A 22,337-nucleotide genomic window follows, 5' to 3' on the forward strand; every position below is an offset into this window, starting at 1 on the left:
AACCAAAGTGTCCTTTTAATGCTTGTGTCTTACCTTTATTAAAGGTGTTACAGAACAATAGCCAGAGCATGCCAATTTGCTAGCAAGGAGGTTAACAGTAGTAGAGAACAAAAGAGGATAAACAACATATTGACAACAGGTTTCTCTATTTCTTTCATTGTTGTTGTCAGACAGTGATGCTGATTTAACAGTGAGAAATTGCCCCTGGAGGATACCAAAAACATTTCTTCTCCAAGTGATCCCAAGCTTTTGCTTCACGAACTCTGGAAAACTGTTTGGAAAAATTAAGATACCACTGTCTCTTCGGGAACCTTCCTTTTTGAATAGCTCTCCACATAGCTTACAGACAAAACAGGAAATCTTTTACCAAACATCAGTAAACTTGCATTTTCACAGTAGCACTGGGGAAAAAAAGTCTGTATCTTGCTCAAAAGGGATGAAATGTACCCGAACAACCTACAGCTGTAGGTCTGATTCTTTAAACACATTCTAGTTTCCAGCTTACAGCAGAACCAGTCCAAAAAGACAGAAGTCAGCTCACTTGGCTTCAGAGGACCTTACACAGTGAGTGAGGCAAATGTTATTAGGGCTGCACTTCAAAAATAGAGTGAAGAAGTTTTACTCATCCACCATACCATTTATTTTCTAGTATCAGTAGGTGACCATCTTTAAGGAAGTTGAGGGATAAGAATTGAGGGATATACCAGCTGCACTTTACAGATTAACAGCCACAGAAATAGAAAGCAACTATACAATCTCAGGGTTTCACAAAACTAGTTTCATTTGTAACACTTGACGCAACAAGATTAACTGCAACAAGTGAAGAGAGCTATATCTGTAAAGTGCCATTTTTGTTAAAAGTGGCTAAAAAAAGCACATCTACAACAGATTTGGGTACTTGGTGGTGAGATTGTCGATGTCCTCTAAGTATTTCATTTCAAGCTCTGTGTTTTTTGATGAAATTGATGAGCCCATTTGTTGAGCTATCATGAGATGTCACTGGAGCATCTGACTCCAGTTCAGGCTCAATTTTCTTGGCAAGTTGTTTTCCAAGCTCAACTCTGCATTTATAAAAGCAGGAGAAGAAAGAAAAAGCAATGTTAGTGCTACCAACTTACAGTATTTACTATAAACCATTAATGTTAAAAATAGAAGCCAGTAAAAAGTAACTTCCCAGTGAACACTGTGATGTTTTACCCCTCAAAAATTACTGTTGAAGTATTTAACTCAGTGCCATTCATGAAAAACTGGAGTTCTTATTGTTCCTTAGCTGAGCAGACAGCTCTAATTACAGGATGTCTAAGTGAACAATTTGTTTTCAAAGTCAAGGAGAGTCTTTTCACCTTGGTATTCACTTGTGTTATGCAGCCTGCCCCAGTGCAGAGTGCACTCAGCTGGCTCCTGTTCACTGTTGAACATGACAGTGCTCAGAACACTGACTGGTGTCACCCAAACAATGCCCAGCTGAGCTACAGCCTGGAAGCACCCCCAGCACCTATCCAGGAGTTACAGCCCCACTGTAAGAACCCAGCATATTCCAAAAGCTGCAAGAAACAAGGCTGGTTCTACAGCACCCCCACCTTTCAGTTTTGGATGCCATTCTGGAATTTCATGTGTGGCAGTAAAAGCTGTACTTTCTCCTACCACACTCCTGACCTCAGAGTTTATAGCAGACATCAGCTTGTACTAGACACAGTCTGCCATTTTCAGGTTCTGCTACAGTATTTGGTTATAGAACAAGCTGTGGTAGCACAGCACCAAAGAATGCATACAAAGATGAAGGCAGCTTAGTGTAAACTGATATTCTACACCTGTGGAGCAAATGTGCTCTTCAGAACAACCCCTCACAGCATAGGCAGGCTGCACCTGAAAAATCTTATTTCCCAATCCCTCTACCTAAGCCATACAGTATGTTTACAGTTCATATTACTACAGATGAAAGAACCTGATTAACTCCTGACTAAATTTTTAAGTGACACAGTGACAGACTCCCCCAAGCTGCTGTTGCACACATGGAGCTCCAGCACAGCCCTCAGCCACAGATGCAGCCTGCATGAAACCAAGGGCTGCTGCAGACACAGACCTCTGCCAGAAATGCTGTCTCTACAGCACAGGAAAACTAAGAGGCAATCAATCTTTTGCTCAACAGATGCCACTCAAACTGCCTACTAATCTAGAGGTAAAATAATTCTTTGTTCCGTGCTATAGGGAAAACATTTCCCTTCCTAATTCTCAAAGCATGTGTTCAGCCTGCTTGACTGTGTTCCTCACTACGGCATCTTTTTTACATTCATAGTATTTTTCAAATTTAACAGAGGTCCTTAGCCAAAATTATTATCTAGAAGTCATTATGCATTATAGCATGGTAACCTATCCCCAGAAAATCTGTTTTCATTTGTAACTATCCCATAATCATGTGCTCCAAGTATAAAACTCTTTTGATTGTCTTTTCTCTAACTCATGATAGATTCAAGAATCTGTCAAGAAGTATACAAGAAACAAACCAAGGAAACTTACCCCCACTGGTCATAACTGTTAATGTCCCAGACAACTCCTTGCACAAATATCTTGTGTTCATACATGGCTATAAGCAGAGAGAGATTTATCAATAAACTTGATCACAAAGTCTTCATTAGAATTCACAGATGAGAAGTGTATTTACTCACCAATGATGGCTCCCAGGGTAAAGGGGTTGAGTTTTGTAAACATGATGGAATTGGTTGGTCGATTTCCCTCAAAGACCTTTCAAAACAAGAGATACATTGTCACCTAGTATGTCGCAAAAGTACATCAGAAACTTGCAGGTTTTATCTTCTTTGGAGTTCACACTAGACCACTTGCATTAGCAGCAAATACAAAGTTCTGAAAGCTTTAAAGGCCTTCAACCATAAAATTGTACAAGTTCCATTTTTTTTTACAAACACAATGGAAAATGTGTCCCAAGCACCACTGCTGGCCACTGTGGGCTACAAGAAGTAACCCAAGAGTCACTGGGCAGTGCTGAGATAGCCCATGTTCCCTGGAACACCTCCAAGGCTTCAGAGCCACAGTACTGCTCACAGCCTGCTCCCAGTGCCCTGCCAAGGTGCCACCGGTGCCACCCCATCCCAGCTGCCCTGTAACCCCCAGCACAGCCCTCACACCACAGCACCCATGGGCACCTTGTGGGGAAGGAGCTTCTCCAGAGCGTCCCCGCTCAGCCCGGCCGCCTGCAGCTCCTTGCGCGCCTCCTCAGGCGTCTTCCCCTTCATCAGGGCCTCCGTCTGAGCCAGGAAGTTGGCCAAAAGGATCTAGCAGGTAGAAAGAAACACAAGTTAATGTTTGCATTGCTGGAATACTGGCACCTGGTGCTTGAGCCTATACCAAGACCTAGCCTAGACTTACAAGTCAGTTTTAACACTGTGGCAGTAAAATATGTATCAGTTTTAGCTATTGCTTCTTACCTCAGAGCGCCAGGGACTCAGTTACTATTAACACATGTACTAAAGTCCACGTATCCAAAGAAAACCAGGAAAGTTCTGCAGAATCCTGCTCCTGCTGAAGCTGGCAGCAAGCTTCCCAAAGGCACCAGAGGAGCCTGGACTTCACACAGCCCTTTCACCCAGTATAATCCATGATTTTATCCCATTCTACACCACCTCATGGAAAGCCAGGTACAAGGTTTAGTCAAAGGTAGCCCAGCTAAGATGTATTTACCCATCTGTATGCAGGAAAATCCCCACAGCTTACCACACACCAATCCCTGCCAATGCAGTGCAAGGTTCTAACTCATTGCTCCCTATTTAATGTTAGCTTGCAAATTTATTTGTGGTTTTGTCCAGCCTGAAGACACAAGTTTTTTACAGTCAAATGAAACCTTCTTTCTTCTTCTTTTGTGAATTCATACTTAAAATTTTCACCTGTATTTGGTCTTACTTGACAAAAGATTACTATTACACAATGCAAAGAGCACTTGTAATCTGAAATCATGACAAGAGTGAAATTCAGTGACTAAAGATGATTTTTGTGAAGTATGCAGTAAATAGTTAACCAGAACATGTTTTCACCCTTGGAAGTTAAGAACAATCTTAGTTCATTGAAAATCCTTAGTCAGATGATAAACTAGAAACTGGACAGGTTATGAGCATCTGTGTAGAAGGCCATCACCCCAGCCATAACCATTACATTCACCAAATTTTGTTCTAGAAACTTAATTCTTGAAAGCTTCCTCAGAGATGGTGCCACACCAGGTCTGAGAATTTGCTTCTTCCTACTCTCCAAGAACGACATTCCTTAAAATTCTTCAAGGAATTTTAAACACTTAATTGTTCAACTCTTTCCAGCTTCACTAGGCCCACAGGAAACACCACTGAGCTGTCACTGCAATTGCTTCAAGAATAAACATAGCACTGCACTACATATTACATATAACTTGCAATTATAATCTAGGTATTTTTAAATCTGTTGTGAATGTTGACAGCGATTTTGTGTATAGTTTCAAAGGGACAGTTAGAAATATCACATACTACAATATCAAGTAAGCTTCAGTGCCTTGAGCCGCAAGAAATATGGCACCCTGACAAAGAACTCCTCACCTTGTGATGCAAGCCATTTCTGATGGGGTGCTGGGTCTGCACTGGGATCAGGAAGTCACAGGGAATCATGCGAGTTCCTGTAAAAACAGCCAGGTAAATAACTCTGCATCAGGTATGTCTTAAAAACCTTCACTTCTCACCCCATTTCCAGAGTTGCTGGTAGACTCAGTCATTTTTACAAGCTTTATAGAAGAGCATTATTATTTGCAGCAGGGGGAAGTAACAATACAGCTCAGGAGTTTCAGCTTTGTTTGACCTCCTCATTGTAGTTGAAACCTGCATCTTGTAGCCTTCACAAGCTGCTAATTAAAAACCCCATAGCAATGTGATGCTAGGTTAGGTAGGAGTCCAGCCTCTAAGCAAGTGCAAGCTCAGCAGGCTCCTGAAGCCATTCAGAGTTTAATTCCAGAACAAGGTATTTAACAGTTTGTTTACCTTGGTGAATGAGCTGGTAGAAAGCATGCTGCCCATTGGTGCCAGGCTCTCCCCACACAATAGGGCCAGTGCTGTAGTCCACACGAGAGCCTTTCTTGGTAATGTATTTGCCATTAGACTCCATATCACCCTAAAGAAGGGAAGGGCAGGATCACTTAGTATCAGTTTCCATATATTCTTCAACTGCAATAAACAGTGCTTGTTTATAGGAATTTTCTAAGCATGAGGGATACAGCTGACTAATTTATGGACGTCAAGGTAACAGACATATCAGGAAAAGGTCTTTAAGTGAGGAAATCAGCTGGTATCGATCTTGGCACCAGTCTCTTGAGGCAATTGAAGGCACGCTTTAAGTGACTGCAGTTTTATCTCCCACATGCACTGAGGATGCTGAACAGGGCAGAATGTGCTCTGCACTGGCTGGAGGCTGTGGCCAGCCCTACCTGCTGGAAGTAGGCAGCGAAGCGGTGCATGTACTGGTCATAGGGCAGCAGGGCGTGCGTCTCACAGCCGTAGCAGTTGATGTACCACACCCCCAGCATGGCCAGCAGAACAGGCACGTTCTTCTCCAGGGGGGCAGTGTGGAAGTGATTATCCTGCACCACACAAAGCAAAGTTACACTTCTGACAAAGCAACTGCCATCCCTCCCAATTCCTACATAGTTTATAGCGTTGTGTTGATCCAGTGACAGCTTCTCACAAACTGTCATTTTAACATCATTGATGAGGACGTGGGGAGCTGGACTTTAGAAATCAAGGTGCCTTCCATTTCCTTACTGACAGGAACAAATCTGAAATGGGCACCCCACACTCACCATCCAGTGGGCTCCTGCCAGCAGACTCTCAAAGTTGTCAAAACCTAACAATGGAAAGAAGACAGTTTTTATTTACTATTACAACTCAAACTTGATTTTTCCTATAGAGACAACTGTGAAACAGTTTTGATTCCTTGTATGCAGCAAGGCTCCCAACTACTAATCAAGTTTAAAGCTGCACTTAGACTTCTCCTGATACTGCATCCTGTAAGCCAGACATTCACTTATGCTTAAAGCCAGACTTCAGAGCAAGTCCAACTTCATGAAACATAATTCAAAAACCTTTGCCTAAAATCTCCATTCAGGCAGAATGAGCAACTAGAAGGAAAACAGAGGCCTTTAATACAGAGCCTACTAGCACGTTTGAACACTTAATCACAGCCAGTGGAAGACATCTGCCAAAAAACAGGGCAAGGCTAGCACAGCAGGGATTTCTGCACTGGTGTGAGGAGAAACAGCTCTAATAAGATATTCTCAAAGAAAAAGGCCACCCCTCCCTTCCCTGTTCTCACCAACAATTCACCTGAGCTTTCTTTGCTTTGTAGTTAGAGTACTTAAACCTCCACTCACTTTCCCAAATGAATAGTTTCACTAAGGCTAGTCTTTCTTGAAAAAACACAAATCCTGATTCATACACAGCAACTGGGAACTGAAGTGTTTGGACTCAAAGCAGCAGCTCTACCTATGGTCAGAGGCCAGCTGTGGGAGTTGAGGGGTCTAAGAGGAAGAAGTGGAGATAGGCTGGCATGTCAGCAGTCAGCACCAAATCTGTCTGACAGCAGCAGTGAACAGTTTATTGCAGATGAAACAGTAAGTGCCTGACTTGTTTATTTTGCCCTTATAATAGGTTTTTCTACACATGAAAACTCCTATTCATATAATTCCAAAAAACACCAAACCAAATGTTATTCTCCTAATCCCAGTCTAAGGGAATTCCAGCTTTTGCCTAGAAAAATAAATGACATTATAGTTTCAGACTTTAAACATCTGAAAGCAGTGATGAGGGAACAAATGTAATCATCAGGCCCTATAATCTAGGCAAAGTACTGGAAACAAAAGGACTTAATAGCAGAAGGACATCGTTAACAACACTAAACAGAGCTCATATGCAGAATCAGAGACAGGACTTTGGTGTTAGTGCGTGTATACTCACAGATACTAAATACCCTGCTTCAAGTTTAGCAGTGTCAGATGCAAGGTCTGGTTTTCAACACTGCCCACAGGTTTACATAAATCAGGCACTTTTGGCTATGTGACTAAAGCAATGCAATTTGACTATTTGTCCCCAAGTATGGGGTAGTCTCCAAAACTGTATCTGCAGTACTAAAATACCTACATTTCCATTACATTCCAGATTGGTTTTTAGTACCCACATCCAACCACTCAGAGTAGGCAGGTAAATAGTATTTGCCCCAAATCTGATTCACAATCCACTGTTGCTAATGCACTCCATAGTTACATTCCTGAAGCAAACAGAGCAATTCTTGGCATGGTGACATCCCAGGAACACCTACCAATATGCAGGGCAATGGAGAGACCAATGGCAGACCACAGGGAGTAGCGACCACCAACCCACTGCAAACAAGAGATGGCTGAGATGGAGAAGTGCAAAGCTTTTACATTCAAACTATTAGAAAACAGCAGTGTGTGTTTACTGTTCCTAGCAAAATCAATACTCCTTCTGGTGATAGTTCACTACATATATTTGGCATAGTCAAGGGAACCTGCACTTTACAGTGCACCCTAATGAATGCCTTTTTTGAGAGTCTGAAGTTATCCTACTTGTCCAGTATTTATAACATCTCTTAAGTAAATAGCTTGATTCCAGTTAACTTCCAAATCCTTAATTTGTAGCTTGTATAACTGCTTTCATAATATCACTCCTCTACAGGGAAAGCCTGCTTCAGCAAAATTCTGACACTTGGGAAGGGAAACATTCCAAACAACTTCTGAACAGCAGCTTATTTGTCAGGCAATTAGTCAATGAGCCATACCAAGCTGTTTCTAATTAAGTAGAAGGACCAAGACTAAGGGCAGTATACTTAAAATATGCATCTGCTACAAAATCTCTGATCAGGCTCCCATTTCTGATGTCTGACCTTTACCAGGCCTAGGTTATATACCATAGACACCAACAGGCAAATGTCACAGCTTATAATAACTACTTGCATAGAGCAATAAGTCAAGACTATCTCCTGTTACTCAACAGCTGATTAGACAGCCAAGAACATGGAGGACTCCTCTTCAGACCTTTGACTGGAAGATTTTTAACAGACTGGGCAAGAGTTCTCAATTTGCCTTTACTTAGGGCTTTTCAGGTATTTCAGTGCACTGAATATAACTCCCACAATTTAGGAGTTGCTGGTTTAGAAACTGCTTTTGCAGTTTCAAGACATCCAGCTGGAATCATCTTACTTGCTTCAGAAAAAGCTAACAGTTAACATCTGCCACATAATATCAGACATTTACTTACATCCCAAAACTCAAACATGTTCTCTGGATCAATTCCAAAGTCTTTAACTTTAGGCTAAAATAAACATGAAAAAAACACCATCAGTAAAACCAACAGTCATAAAAAACTTTACACCAAGCAAGCAAATATAAGTTTTATATCTATTAAATAAACAATCCTACAACTATATTTTAAAAAATGCATTGCATCCATCACAAAAATTACATTTTCATTTCCAGAAATAACTATCACTACTCACAATCAAAAATCAATGACATACATTCATTTCCTGATGAATCTAAGTGGCCATATAGTTAAAGCTGGACGGATACTCAGTTTACATTTACCAGAACCATAATGTCAGTCCTTGACACCCTGTCAATGAGTCTCTCTACTTCAGACTTTTGCATGAAGCACCACATCAGTGTGCTCATCATAAGCATTTTTCAAATTGCCTGCACTATTTCAGCTCTTACCTGGAGTTCAGAATAACATTTGCTCATGTAACTGCGGTCACACACACACAACTTAGGCAATTAGAGGTAACACATTAATAACAATTCCAGGCACAAGAGCTCTTGATTTCAAATTTAAAGCTCTAGCAGAAGAGCACACATCTATAATCTAAGTCCAGCCTTAGTACAGCTCAATACTCCAGAAGTGTTTCAGTTACTTTGAGCAGAAAATAGGCTTCCATTCAGGAGGAATGCTAAAATTTGGTATTCAAGCATCTTAAAGGATAGGCTTCCTTGCTAGATTTTAAGGTAAGGCTGCCTTAAAGGTACATAGGAAAAATTAACTAGATTGACTATACTTACAGCATTGGTAGACAAGGCAACAAAATGCTTGGCCACAGCTGAAGGCTTAATAAAAATAAACACATAGTTAGAGCTACAATGTTAACTACTTTAATTTCTGGTTATAAAGCTGATCTGCTACCATTTAAACAAAATATCATTGACAATCATCAGTTGTTATTAATTTGAAATCATCTTATTCACATTCAGTGTGGGATTTGGGAGCATACCCAAAGAGAACCCTCTGGGATATTCCCACCAAGCCCTCCAGAGAGGGGCACAGCCTCTCCTTCAGTGAGTTCCCAGCCTGGACACCACCACCACAGCTCTGGAGCAGATGGAGCTCAATGGACACCCACCCACCCTTCCAGCCAGGGGCAAAAAACCAAGAGAACTGGAATTACTGATAAATGTCAAGCTCCAGAGTCAGACTTCAGTCTTTCAGAAGGTGTTCTGATAAGGATGACTTGTTTGAACAGCAGTGTAAGGAGGAATTTCAAAGCCCAGCTTTCAAACTAAGTACAGCTACCCTGACTGGAACAGGTCACTGACCATATTAATTACCTGAACCAGCACTATCTGCTTTTTTCCTTTAAGAGTTCAAAACAGGAGAGAATGAGCCAAACACAAGGTTTCTATTCATAGCACAGCCATCTGCCATAGAAATGTCAGTGTATTGTTCCAACCATAGCTTCATTTCTAGTTTTTAAAGATTTGGCAATAATTTAAAGGTAGTGCCACACACACTATTCTTGTCTTTTCATTACTACCAAATTACTGGTTAGCTCTAAGGCAAACACTACACTCTATTACTTAACAGGCAAGATTTGGAGGAACAATGCATGAGAAACATTTATAATGAAAAACTAGTGGGTTATCACTTTGATTGGACAAAATAGCCTGTCATTACCAAAGCCCTGAAATGATCTAAGTACATCATTTGCTAAGCTTGTTTGGGCTGTTACTGGCTCTGCTCCAAAGCACACAGAATGACCAGGAAGAAATTGCATAACAAAAACTGCTGCATTCTGTCACTTAGGCGACACATCTCAGACTTACATCATTAGCAGCACGGAGGAACCACTCTTTGGCTGTTTCTGCATTGGTGATGGTTTCCTGTGTGGTAAAGGTCTGCACAGTGGAAAACAAGCAAATAAGTAAAACAGTGTTCTTAACATGGAAACAACTTCAGGTTACTAAAGCATCACATGTTCAGATAACTAGAGCAGAGTGATTCTAGATGTTCATAACACAGCTGCTGCCAGATTACAGAAAAAAGCAAGCTTATGAATCCAGTAAACACTAATATTGCTAGATTTACCCATCTAGTTTTAAGCTAGTATGTATCTGAAATTGGAATAATTATTCCTCATCTCCTGCCTTCCCATTCCCCAAACTGTTTTGCAGAACCTTGAGACTAAAGTCCTCTACTTTAATTTTTTAGTAAAAGACTAAAGTTTTACTGTTCAACTAAAAACAAACTAACTGAACATCTAAAACAGGATAACCCAGCTGGACTGTCCTATTGTTCTTCCATTCCTACTTTTTCATGGAAGAGCACTCATTTCTGCCAAGACTCTTGTCATAATTATTCTTTTGCTGATTAGAGGAAAACATTTTCCTGCTTTATGAAGTGTGCACAGAAGTTCAGTCATGCAGTTTTGCAAGTATCTACAACCATTCTGATTTACTCAGCCATCAAAATTTAGCTTTAAGGGTGAACACTAGATTCATCCTACTCTCATCCATCTCCAGAAATATTTCATTATGAAACATAAGCCTGTTATGGAAAGAAAAAAAATGCCATTCATCCTCTTCCAAACATACCCAATTAGCTAACTACAGTCTGGCAAACAAATTCAAGTGCTACTCTTTCAATCTGGCAGTTTTCTAAGCCTTTGAACCGTGATCCCTGGACTCAATTATTGCAAGTGACCATCAGTATTACTTTGTGCAGTTTCCTTATTGCTCCATAAGCTGTTGCTGAGCTGCAGCAGTGCCAAGATAAGCTAATGAGCACCGTGGAGAGCACAGCCAGCACTGCACACACGTTCACTTGCTGCAGATTGCCTGCAACAGCAGAAAGGTTCTACTGTGCTTGACAAACGAAGGCAGCCCAAGTTATGTAACCATGGAGTTTGTCTCCACCTCTTCCTCTGCTCAGACAAGCACTCCTCAGAGGGAGAGGGCTGCTGGCAATTATTGCTTACAGAGTAAGTTCTTAGCAAGGCAAGACTTAAAGGCAGCTATTCAGTCTGCAGTCAGAAATAGTCTGCTGCTACTTCATAAGATGACACCTATCTTTACCTCTAAGTAAAGCAGCTTAGTATTTATAGTGCTCAAGGAACTCAGCATTTAAGTTATTTAGGTGAAGGTATTGTGACTACCGTATAAAATGGAGATTCTTAAAGTACATGCAATTCATTAATGCAAAACCAGAACATTTAACAAGTACAGTGTACTTAAAATAAAGGATCAAAAGTCCTTTAGGAATTAAATAATATCCAGAATTTCAAAGAAATAACTACATTGGATCCTACAGTCCACCTACAGAGAAGTGCAGGAAAATAAACTTCTGTGACTAAAGCTAAAACTTGCATTGACTGAGAAATAAACCCCAGACAACATGAAATTGTTCCTGTATCTTATTTAGGTTAAGTAATTCTCAGCATTTGACTTACAGATCCCCAAGTACTTCAGCAGCCAACACAACCTTGTACTGCAAGTTCAGAAAGAATCACAACAGGCCTGTTTAGAAATAACCCACACTGAAAGTCCCTGATCTAGATATTCCTGTGGACAGTCCTCTCTTCTGACTGAACTCTTGATCAGCAGAGCAGGCCAAGGCAGTGCTTGTCTCAGACATACCTTTGATGCAATGATGAAGAGAGTGGTGTCTGGTTTGAGTTCAGCCAGGGTTTTGGCTATATGAGTACCATCAATGTTGGATACAAACCAGACACGAGGGCCTCCCTTGGAATACGGTTTCAGGGCTTCAGTTACCATCAGAGGGCCCTGCATAAAAGCCACAATTAGATTTTATCCCCACTGGAAGAATGCACACAAAGATGGGCAGGGTGTATAGAAGTCAGGGGCTTACCAAGTCAGAGCCACCAATCCCAATATTGACGACATCAGTGATTGCCTTGCCAGTGTAGCCTTTCCATTCACCACTGCGCACCCTCTGTGGCAAAAAACCAACAAAACAAAAGACACAATGACCATTTTATACTTACACTAAAGCTACTGATGCTAACCCAGGACCAGGAAACAGGCTTTGTTTTCAGGTATTGTTGTAGAAAGTTGCCAAAGACAGCTTTCAAGCCTCTAGACATTAAGGCCTACAGCCAGAGCCACTTTCTTAGCTAGACATTGTGTTATGTCTAAGATAGAAGCAAGAACACACTACAACCACTTAATGAAGTTGAAACTCTCTCCCTACTATGTGAACTGCTGTAGCACTTACAGTGTTTGCTAAGGCAAGAGACATCTATCCAAAAATTATAAAATCTTGGGCATTAAACTATGTGCAACAAATAGTTGATATAGTTAATACAGAATAGTTGAACCTGAAGCTGTTCTTTAAGTGTCTTTAATTAGAAAGAGCATCACTAACTAAACTGGAAGACAGTATGAATAAAGCCACAGAGATAAGAGATTTACTGGCAAACCATTCTAAAAGCTTTTCTCTTGCAAGTATGCTTTGCATTAGGATTTATTTCTGGGCTGCACCTTAACAGCACATGGTCTAAGTTCCTGCTCTATTCCTGTTCTTTAAGCATCACTGCAACAAAACAAAATTCCAATCATTAACTGAAACTCTACATTGAATTTTGTCCATCATCTACCACCTATGCATTCAATCTGTTCCAATCACAAAAACAATCTTTCTGGTGTCATGAATACTCCCCAATTCTAAAGCAATTTTTCTACATAGCACTTAGTTACTTGCTCTCCTTTGCTACAAATGTTTAAATTCTGCATTTTTCCAAACAGAAAATTCATTTTTAGTAACAGCTTTCCTGTACCCCATAGATGATATTGCCAGTCTTAAAATCTCATCTGCTAAGTGAACTGAAACCAGCATCTCTGTTAATATTTTTAAAGAAACTGCTTGACATGATTTTTATTTTGCAGAGAAGATACATCCACATGAAAGTGATATTCACAGATTCTGATAATTGAAACCATAGAGGAAACAAGAGGATAGCACCAGTGAAAACTCTTGTTTTGTACTACCAAAACCTAAATCAGCTAGAAATTCTACAGTGCCAGACACCACAGAATTTCCATGGCCATTCAAGTCTCACAGCATATGAAGAAAGTACCAAATCCACACCAACTGGTGTCAGTTATTGTGGTTTTGGCATTTATCATTAAGAAGAGAACAGAATGCAAGCTCATTCTGCATAGGTTAGAAGTATGAGTTTGCAGTGAAACAGGGCTCTGGGCTCTACCAGCTGGCTAAGACTCACAACAGCAACCAAGCAGGTCCAGGTCCTCACAGCCTCGTTTAAAAGGATTAAAACTACCCAAGTGGATACTCTGCAAACAGAATAGAATTAAAGTAATTTGACCTAAAACCAGAAGATCCTTAAGAAACTATTTAAGTAGAGCATAATCAAATTGCAATTGAGCTGGGAACTCGCCCCTCCCTCCTGATTTTACACAAATGTTAAGAGGCCGTTTCTACCTGGTGCAGCCAATTAGTTGAAAAATTAGCAAGAAATAAAGTAATATTTGAATGGTACTTAATGATTTACAAGACTTCCAAAGTACACACAAGATTACTGCTGAAGGAACAAAATCTAGGGAGCCCATTACAGAAAAACCCAACTGGAAACAGGGAGAGAGAAGTCAATCAATAAAACCAGCTCCAACTCCATGCTTGAGCCAGAACTATTGTAAACCTCAAAGAAGGACACAAATCATGTGAACCAGCCTACAATCCACACTTCACAATCCACATGTAAGAACCTGGCTGGGTATAAAACAAATACATAAAAAAGCTGTGGTGGTACTATACCTGACAAAAGTGTTTCATTTTGTCCAACACTTTGTTGACTTCTGGAACAACATCCTTCCCATCCACAAGGATTGGCACATTGGAGCGATTTCTCAGGGCAATGTGAAGCACAGCTCGGTTCTGAAACCAGGGGAAAAAATTGAGATGAGGCTCTTTCCAAGTCACACCCCAGGGCCTCAGATGCCTCATCCAGAAGGCAGTGTAGTCATCAAGATTTAAAAATCCTTTAGATTAACTGGGATTAGTAGAGCAGTATTTTCAGTGTGTGTGCATACACACATCAGTGGCGACCTCAATCACCCTCTCACTTCACCAACTCAGTGCAGGGGGCTTACAACAGCATAGTATGCAAAGTAAGAGTTCACTTGGGAGAAAAGGCTCAAAACCCCTTTAAAAGTTCAGAAGTTCAGAATCCAGCAATATTCATGACCCAGTGATCTTTATTTTGGCATGCTTTAGGTATTCAAGAATGAAATTGTTTCTTATTGACGACAACACTAAAAAATCAATTACAACAAGCAGCTGAAGTTATTTTCTCAGGCATCTTCTCAATTATCCTGAGTACTCCATTTAATATAGGAAGAGAAATAATTTAAACATTTGACAACAAAGGATACAATAGCCACATCCCTCTGTCCACTGCCCACAATTAAATGCTGCCTGAACACTTGCACACCAAATATATGTAGTAGTTGTGCTATAAGAAAAAATCTCTTAGCATGCAGGATTTATGTTACTTCTCCACAGCTGCACATAAGTCAAAGCACCAAAATCTGCCCTGTGGTTTTAAGAGCTTAACAGTTTTAATCCAGAATGAAGGAATTAGTCAATACTAATGAACAAATTAAAAAATTAGTCTGCTCTACCTCATTGTTCCACAGTGAGAGGCACTGTGAGACAAAGACAACACAGACAATATGAACTGCCAAGTTATGATTTAAATACCAAATGCTAATTCAAAAATCACTGAGTTTGTGGTTACTGACTTGGAATACAAGAACCCTCTTTCACTTGCTAATTAAAGTATACCCACTCAAATTTGGGGTGAACAGAGAAATTTTTTTGCAGCACTCAGCCATGGAATGGTATTTGGTAAGTACTGCTCACTATCAAGCTTGAAGGATGCTTTGTCTGATCAAGAGGAGGAATACTTGACTTGATCTCTATGGTTAAGCAGAAGTATTCTCTAAACACCATGCAGGCTATAAAGTCTGTCCCCAGGATGAGTGGTCAGATGAGTTACCTGGTAATGCTCTTTGCACCATATCAAGCTCCAAGTTTTAACTCGTCTGGGACAAACACCTGGCAGTGACACACATGAGTGCACTATAAAGAACTTCCACATAAGCACACACCATGCAGCCAATGCTTGCAGCACCAAACACAGACAAGTCTAAAATACTTCAGACAAAAATCCAAAGAATGTTCTCCAGCAGATCAAGAGCAGGGGACGAGTCAGTTCTTGCCATCAAGAAGCTCCCTCATGTCTTACTGCTTTAGGTTTATTCATGCTGCTTGACAGCATCCTGCTTAACACCTGACAGTTTCGCATGGTCCACATGCTCCTATTCCAGAGCCAAACCAACCTGATTTGACATTCTATACAAACAAAAATTAGGCAAACCCCATCTAAGTCAACTTCTGAATTGGAAGGAAGTAACCGAGGAACAGCCTGATAAGAAAAGAGGTGTTTCTAGACTAACAGTGGTATCATATATATGATATATATTACTTATAGTGGTATCAAGACAGCAGGAAAAGAGGGAAGTAGCAGCAGAAACACATCAGAGTTTAATATTGTGTTTAGGTGCTTTCTGTGGAAATTGCACCCTTCTGACACTTCAACTGCTACACCTGCTCTCAATACACAATGAAGAACACCTCCATAATACAGTCAGAGATAGGTTAACCCTGTAATAATTTGTGTTCCATGAGGCTCGTGAAAGGCAGTATGAGACAAAACAACCCTCCAGACAGATTTAAGACTCCTCACCCTCTTTCCCTGCCTTCTTTTTTCAGTAGCTACATCTGTGAAATGAAGGCATTAATACAGAAGGAACAGGAACCACTTCTCCAGTGAAACTGTATTTCTTTCTGTCTGTGCCTTTTCACAAACATGAATCATTCACAAACAATACAATGTCCAACTGCTGAGTTACTTTAAGCAAACAGCTTGTGCAATAGCTAAACCAGTCAATAGCCAACTCAAAGGAAATACTGGTTTCTCTGAATCTGCCTCAAACATACTAAGTAGACTTAATTTTTAATGCAGACTAATTAAACCCACTGTACTGTGGAGTTCCCAGTTTTCATCCCATTTTTAATATCAGAAAAAGTACAGTTAGCTTTCTAATATGTTTTACTAAAGATTTAATCATAACTAGAACCTTCAGATTTACAAAAGGAGGAAGGTACTCCTCCTCTTACTGAAATACGTGGCTAATTTCCCAAGACTGTTTATAGTCTAAACTGTTAACTGTACCAAAAGACAAGCAGCATCACAGCCCAAAAGAGAAGGTCTTACACAATCCTCCCTTCACACCCTTTAGGCAGTTTACTAATCTTTATGAACACTAACACTAGGCAAAATGCATGTAATGCAATACTCTGCTCCCTGTACTTTGCAAGGTCTAACTCATCTTTCTTTCCACAAAACAGGGAAGAGAAAAAAAAATACCACCAAAATCTCTAAAATAAGATGTACTGAAGGAAGGAGGTATTTTTAGTAAGAGCTGTAAAATTTTCTCTTGAAGTAGTGCAACAAACATTACAATAACTCAGGATTTCAATGAAGTATTTAAAGTAAGTTTTTTCACACTTTGCTTACACAGATGCATAAATATCCATAATAAGCACAGCTAAAGTGGAAAGAACCATGGACAGAAATAGCCTTACCTCAGTGAAGTTGATCTTCTCTCCACTAAACATGCGCTCCCTGGCACTTTCCACACCCCTTGACTTTGCCTGAGAAAGGTAAATATAGATTCCTCTTAAAATAGTGGAAGCCAACATGCATTACAAAGGTCTAACTACATGAAAGAAGATGAGCATTTAACACAAGACAGGGAAATAAAAATTATGATAGATTAAAAGACCCGCTAGATTCTAGGTTAAAAAAAATATTCTTTTCCTTTTTCAAAGCACATTTTTATGGAAATATGCATTGAAAAATGGCTTTGTAACTCAGTGCTAGATGACAATGCAAGAATTTGAATCCTGTCAAGACTTGTAAACAGATGCCTTTTAACTTAAATGTTAGCTAATGTTTATAAACACTGCTAGAATAGTGAGTTGCAGGTAAAAGTTATTTTGTTTATTAATGGAAGATTTTAAATAGTTACCAGTTCCATCAGCATTTTCATCACTTCTTCTGTAACAAGGTTCTTGGAGTAATCCAGTAAGATATCCCCATGGTCAGTATTCAGGGTCAAGCTGTCAAAAATCAACAGGTTGTTTAATTGCACATTACTGAAGGGTGATCAATGGTAACTCTGCTATAGATTACAAAAACAATGGGAATCCTAATTAGACTAAGTTAGTAAAGAAGAGTGACCAATTTGCCCAAAAAGTTTAATAAAATGACTGCTGTTTTTTTGAAAACCATGTTTTTCCACAATCTGAATTACAGTGTCCACTTTCTGCTTGTGAAAACCCAAACACAATTAAGTACATTTGATGCATAGTTGGACAACCACATATTGTCTGCACTAGCAGCTCTACTAATAATCAGCTTTTTCCTAATGTATTATCAGTAAAGAGCTTTTCACATTCTTCTGCTGCTGGAAAATTAAACTGCCTTCCCACAGGTGCTGTCATTCTTTCACACAGAGTCTTGAACAAGTCTAATTTAAAAATCTATACAACATCATGAACAGAAACATTACCAGCTACTACGCAGAATTAAACCCCATTTGTGCATGGTTTAGTCTCACTATCCTCATTGATTCAGCGGAGGTCTCCATATTATTTAACAAATTACCTGCAAGCTACAGCCTAACCCATCAGAATACAGGCACTTGTAGGTTCACTCTGAGAGGAAACACAGCAATGGTAGCCCAGCAGAAACTGAGTGAACCAATTTGCATTTACTATCCTTGTATCTATGTGACAGGTTCTGTAGTTCCTCTAATCCTTTACAATATTGTTTTACCAATTTCTTCTTTGCAATCATTTCCAACCAAATCTATAAATTACTCTAACTGAAGAGCTGAATTCTGTAAGTCAGTCTTTGATAAAAGCACATCTTACTCTCCCTGTTGCTCCACACACACCCCCCACAGGAAATTGCAGCCATCTAAATTCTGTTTTTCTGCCCTGTTCATTGTGTCCCCTACTGCTTCTTTCTCAATACCGGAGCACAGGAACCTGCTCTGTTATTTTAGCCACCACATATGCCAGAGACTTCACAGGGACACACCACAGCATAATTGCTGTTCATACATAACATGACAGAGCAGGCAAGATTCTTCAAAGGAAGAATGGAGCTGAACTCACAATAACAGTAATAACCAGCAAGGCCTTAACATTTCAGTGGTTTCACTTACTGTTAACTTCATTAACTGTTCATTAACAGTAACATCCTTCTCATAGTTTTAAAGTATCAGCGTGAATAAGGAAAGGAAGGTGTCTTCAAGCATAGTCTCAGAACCATGTTTCTTTAATAGGAAAAGCAGCATCAGTGCTGCTAACCACCCTTCTCCTCAGCAGGCTGCCAACAGCAATCCTGACACCCTGACCCCCAGCACCAGGATCCCCGGAATATGGCTAGCTAGTGGAAGGACTGGTTTGGCTCACCCGCCACAACTGTTACTCAGATACAGCATGGAAGAAAAAAAAAGTCTGATATTTGATGCAATTTATTTAAAGACATCTCAGACTTGAAGACATCTCACTAATGGTACAGCAAGACCATCAGCATACTAACACTTCTTCAGTTTCACTTCACTTCAGAGAAGTAGAACTCTTGGAAATCTCCTTCTACATTAAACAGCAGCTGATAGCCTCTTCCAGTGTTCTGCTCCACAAAGAAAAGGATTTCATGTTTACTTGAAACATCTCCCACCTACAATTCATTATTTACATATATGAATGAAAATCAATCTCACTAGACCTAGAAGACTAAATCTCTCATGAAATTACGGATGGATTCAAGCCACTGCTCATTTGAAGAAACTGCAGAAATGTGCGACCCAAGACTTTTCAGGCAAAGCCAAATCAAGTAATGGCTACCAGATTTAACTTGCCACACACAAGGTGGAGCACAGAGTGTACAATGCAATCCTGTTTAAGCCCTTATAGCAAGAGATCCATCCACCCTCTGTTCAAACAGAAGCCCCAAGCCCCGCAGCTGAGCTGTGCTCTCCCAAGCACCCACTCTGCAATGCAGCAGCTTGTGGCAGTGCTGCTCAGGGGGACAAGAGCCTTGTCACGTAGGCCACAGCCACCTCCAAGTGATGCAGCCCTCAACCTGCAGCATCCCAACGACTGCATCTCCCACCACATTCCCCAGTTACACTTACTTTCCATTTACTCTTATCCTTGACAACGGACAAGCCAAGCAGCAGGAGTGTCATTCTAACACCTTCTGTCTGCATCAGGGGTACCTTTGTCAGTACCCAGACATCCCTTACCTGCTGAGTATTATGATGGCTGCATCATAGCTCTTCTAACCCTTTCAAAACCAGCAGCTTTCAGTGAACAACCCATGTTGATAAGAACTCCTGTTCCTATCAGGCCTTACCTCACCACCTTGGGTGGCAAAGAAGGCAAAGATCTCTTAGAGGTGTGGCTACACTCCTTACCAGAAAAACAGCACATACAAATTCTGAACTAGGAAAAAAAGGAAGAAAGGATCTTTTGTATACATATTTGATAGGATGCAGTCAGTGAGTGTAATGTTATTCCTATAATATTGAATAGATACTTGTACCCAGATATAAAACACTCAGATTGAAAACTATTCACACCAGTTCTGAAATTCCTCCAGAATTTCCTCCAGTATCAGGAAGCACTTTCACCTGGGTAGGTGTCTCTTTTCCTTCTAAAGGAAGGAAGTCAATGATTTTACAACAACATCTACCAGAACTAAAAGATATTCATAAACCTCAATTTCACATGAGGGAGGTTGCAAACAACACAGGACCACGTGGCCAAACCTCCAGACTACAATTTTCCACAGACATTAACTACCATCCTCCTGCTGATCTGGCTCAGAGCAGCCAGCACTGGCAAGAGTATCAGTGAAGCTATCAGCTCTGCAATTGTACTTTGCTATGAGGAAGTTCTCCTGGACTAGAATGAGATGGCTTTGCAGGAAACAGGACTGAAATAATTAAAAGAAAGGATTAAGACAGATGAAGCAAACTCGAGACACTTTAACTGTTTACTTATGGGTAGCACAAAAGGACATGAATTAGAGGAGCTATTTGAAATAAATAACCGCAGTAAAGACCATTTCACCAAAAAATACCGGAGATAAGGAAAACTTGCAATGGGAACTAAGTCTGTTAGTGAGGATCTAGCAGATTTAATAAGATATTACTAATCAATTTCTTAAAAATATCAAAAATCCTGTTAACAGGGCCAGGTGAAGTCAGTACTCGAAAAATTCAGCATAATTTTCCCATCGATTCAAATGATATTTTATCTCACACAGATAAAATGCAGGACTTCATATACAGTCTTTAATTACAATGTAAGAATTTTCTAATGAGCTCAAAAGTGGGGGAAAAATCCCTTTACGCAGGACAGAAATGAAAAGCTTGATGCACGCAACAAGTCTTATCACAACACTCTAGAATGGAAGGTCGGTTTATCTCTATTCCTCAGGCTCACTTTAAAACTCAAATCTGGGATGCATCTCATAACATTAGACTTCTCCGGCTGCTGCTATAGTACAACAACGCAACCACACACATGCCTTCTCAGCACGGCCTCCAGCAAACAGAAAATACGTGTCCCACTTTACAAGATGAAGGCGCTGAACGTTATCACGATGCCTCCACTTGTTACTTCCTCCCCTACGCTGCAAGGCATTTTCTGTAGCAGCGATGGCGTGAGGCGAGGGAGGGCTAAGCCCCTTCACGGCCCCCGCTGCCGCCTCAGGGCGGGCTCGTACGGGCACCGGGGGCTCCGGGGGATGCGCGGCCCCTCGCGATTTTATCGCGGGGCTTATCGTGACTAAGCACGGCGTGCGAGAGGCTGCGAGTGCCGCCCCACAGTGCGGCTGTGCGAGCGCAGCGGGCGCTGTGCTGCCCGGCACGTACCCTGCTGCAAGGATGAGTCAAGGGCAGGCGGCGCGGCCGCCCCCCGGGCGCTGCGAGCAGCTCCCCCGCCCCCGGCCCGGCCCCCCCGGCTCATGCTCCCGGGCCGCCATCGGCCTCGCACCGCCCGGCGCGGCCCCGCCGTGGCGGGCACAGCACCGCGGGCCGTGCGCCATCCGCTCCCCGCCGGGGCTGCGCGGGGGGAGCGAGCGGAGCCCGCCAGGCCCGGCCGCGCCGCGCCCCTCGCGGCCCCGGGGCTGCAGCTCCGCAGGCCTCGTGCGCGGCACCGCCCGGGCGCGGCGGTCCCAGGGCCCGCGGCCGCTGCCCCGCTCAGCCGTGGGGCCGCCCGGCCTCACCTGAACTTCTGGAAGCGATCCTTGTCGGCCTCGAAGAGCTGCCGCAGGACGAGCTTGGAGGAGTTGGCCTTGTGCCACTCCACCAACTTCTTGAAATGGGGGTCGCCAGATAGCGCCATGTCCGCGGGATGAGCAGGCGAGGCGTGATGAACCGGGCAAAGCAGATGAGCTCTTTCCTCCTCTTCCGCTTTTATAGCGGCGACGCGACCTCCTGCGGCCGCCCCGCCCCGGCCGAGCCCGGCCCGGCCCCCTCCCCGCCCTCCGCCGTGGGATTCCCTCCGTGCCGCGCCAGACGGGGAGGAGCGGCCTGCGGGTCCCGGCGCGGGGGTGGCGGCGGGGGCCGGAGCCGGAGCCGGAGCCGGAGCCGGAGCCGGGGGCTCCGGGGAACGCGCAGCGCTCCCGGTTGTATCTCTCGTGTGAGGGAATCGCGGTGTCCCCGCCACGGCTCAGCGCTGCCAGTGTCCGCCCGCAGCTGTGCGGAGCCGCTGCTCCTGCGGATGCACGGTGAAAACACCGTCCCTGGTCGGGCTGGTTTTACCCTGGGCCGGCCCGCGGCAGCGCTCGGAGGCGGCCTCAGCACCAGCGGGGACAGGGCTGGGACAGGGCTGCGTGACGGCGGG

The 22,337-nt window shown here is 42.2% G+C and overlaps 1 protein-coding gene across 1 annotated transcript; it reads right to left on the reverse strand.

Annotated features, from left to right (window-relative positions):
• Positions 1–10: 10 nt before the first annotated feature.
• GPI (glucose-6-phosphate isomerase) lies at positions 11–21,955 on the reverse strand. Its single transcript, XM_030955948.1, has 18 exons — positions 21,718–21,955; positions 17,441–17,531; positions 16,995–17,063; positions 14,100–14,219; positions 12,174–12,257; positions 11,942–12,088; positions 10,133–10,204; positions 9,095–9,139; positions 8,298–8,351; positions 7,339–7,399; positions 5,825–5,868; positions 5,453–5,605; positions 5,010–5,139; positions 4,575–4,651; positions 3,162–3,290; positions 2,667–2,742; positions 2,518–2,584; positions 11–1,061 (listed from the first exon to the last, which is right to left on the reverse strand). The coding sequence occupies exons 1-18, from the start codon at positions 21,834–21,836 to the stop codon at positions 938–940; spliced, it is 1,662 nt and encodes a 553-aa protein (XP_030811808.1). The 5' UTR covers positions 21,837–21,955; the 3' UTR covers positions 11–937.
• Between the last annotated feature and the right edge of the window lie 382 nt (positions 21,956–22,337).

Source organism: Camarhynchus parvulus, chromosome 11, assembly GCF_901933205.1.
Source record: "Camarhynchus parvulus chromosome 11, STF_HiC, whole genome shotgun sequence".
In the NCBI taxonomy this organism is placed as follows: Eukaryota; Metazoa; Chordata; class Aves; order Passeriformes; family Thraupidae; genus Camarhynchus; species Camarhynchus parvulus.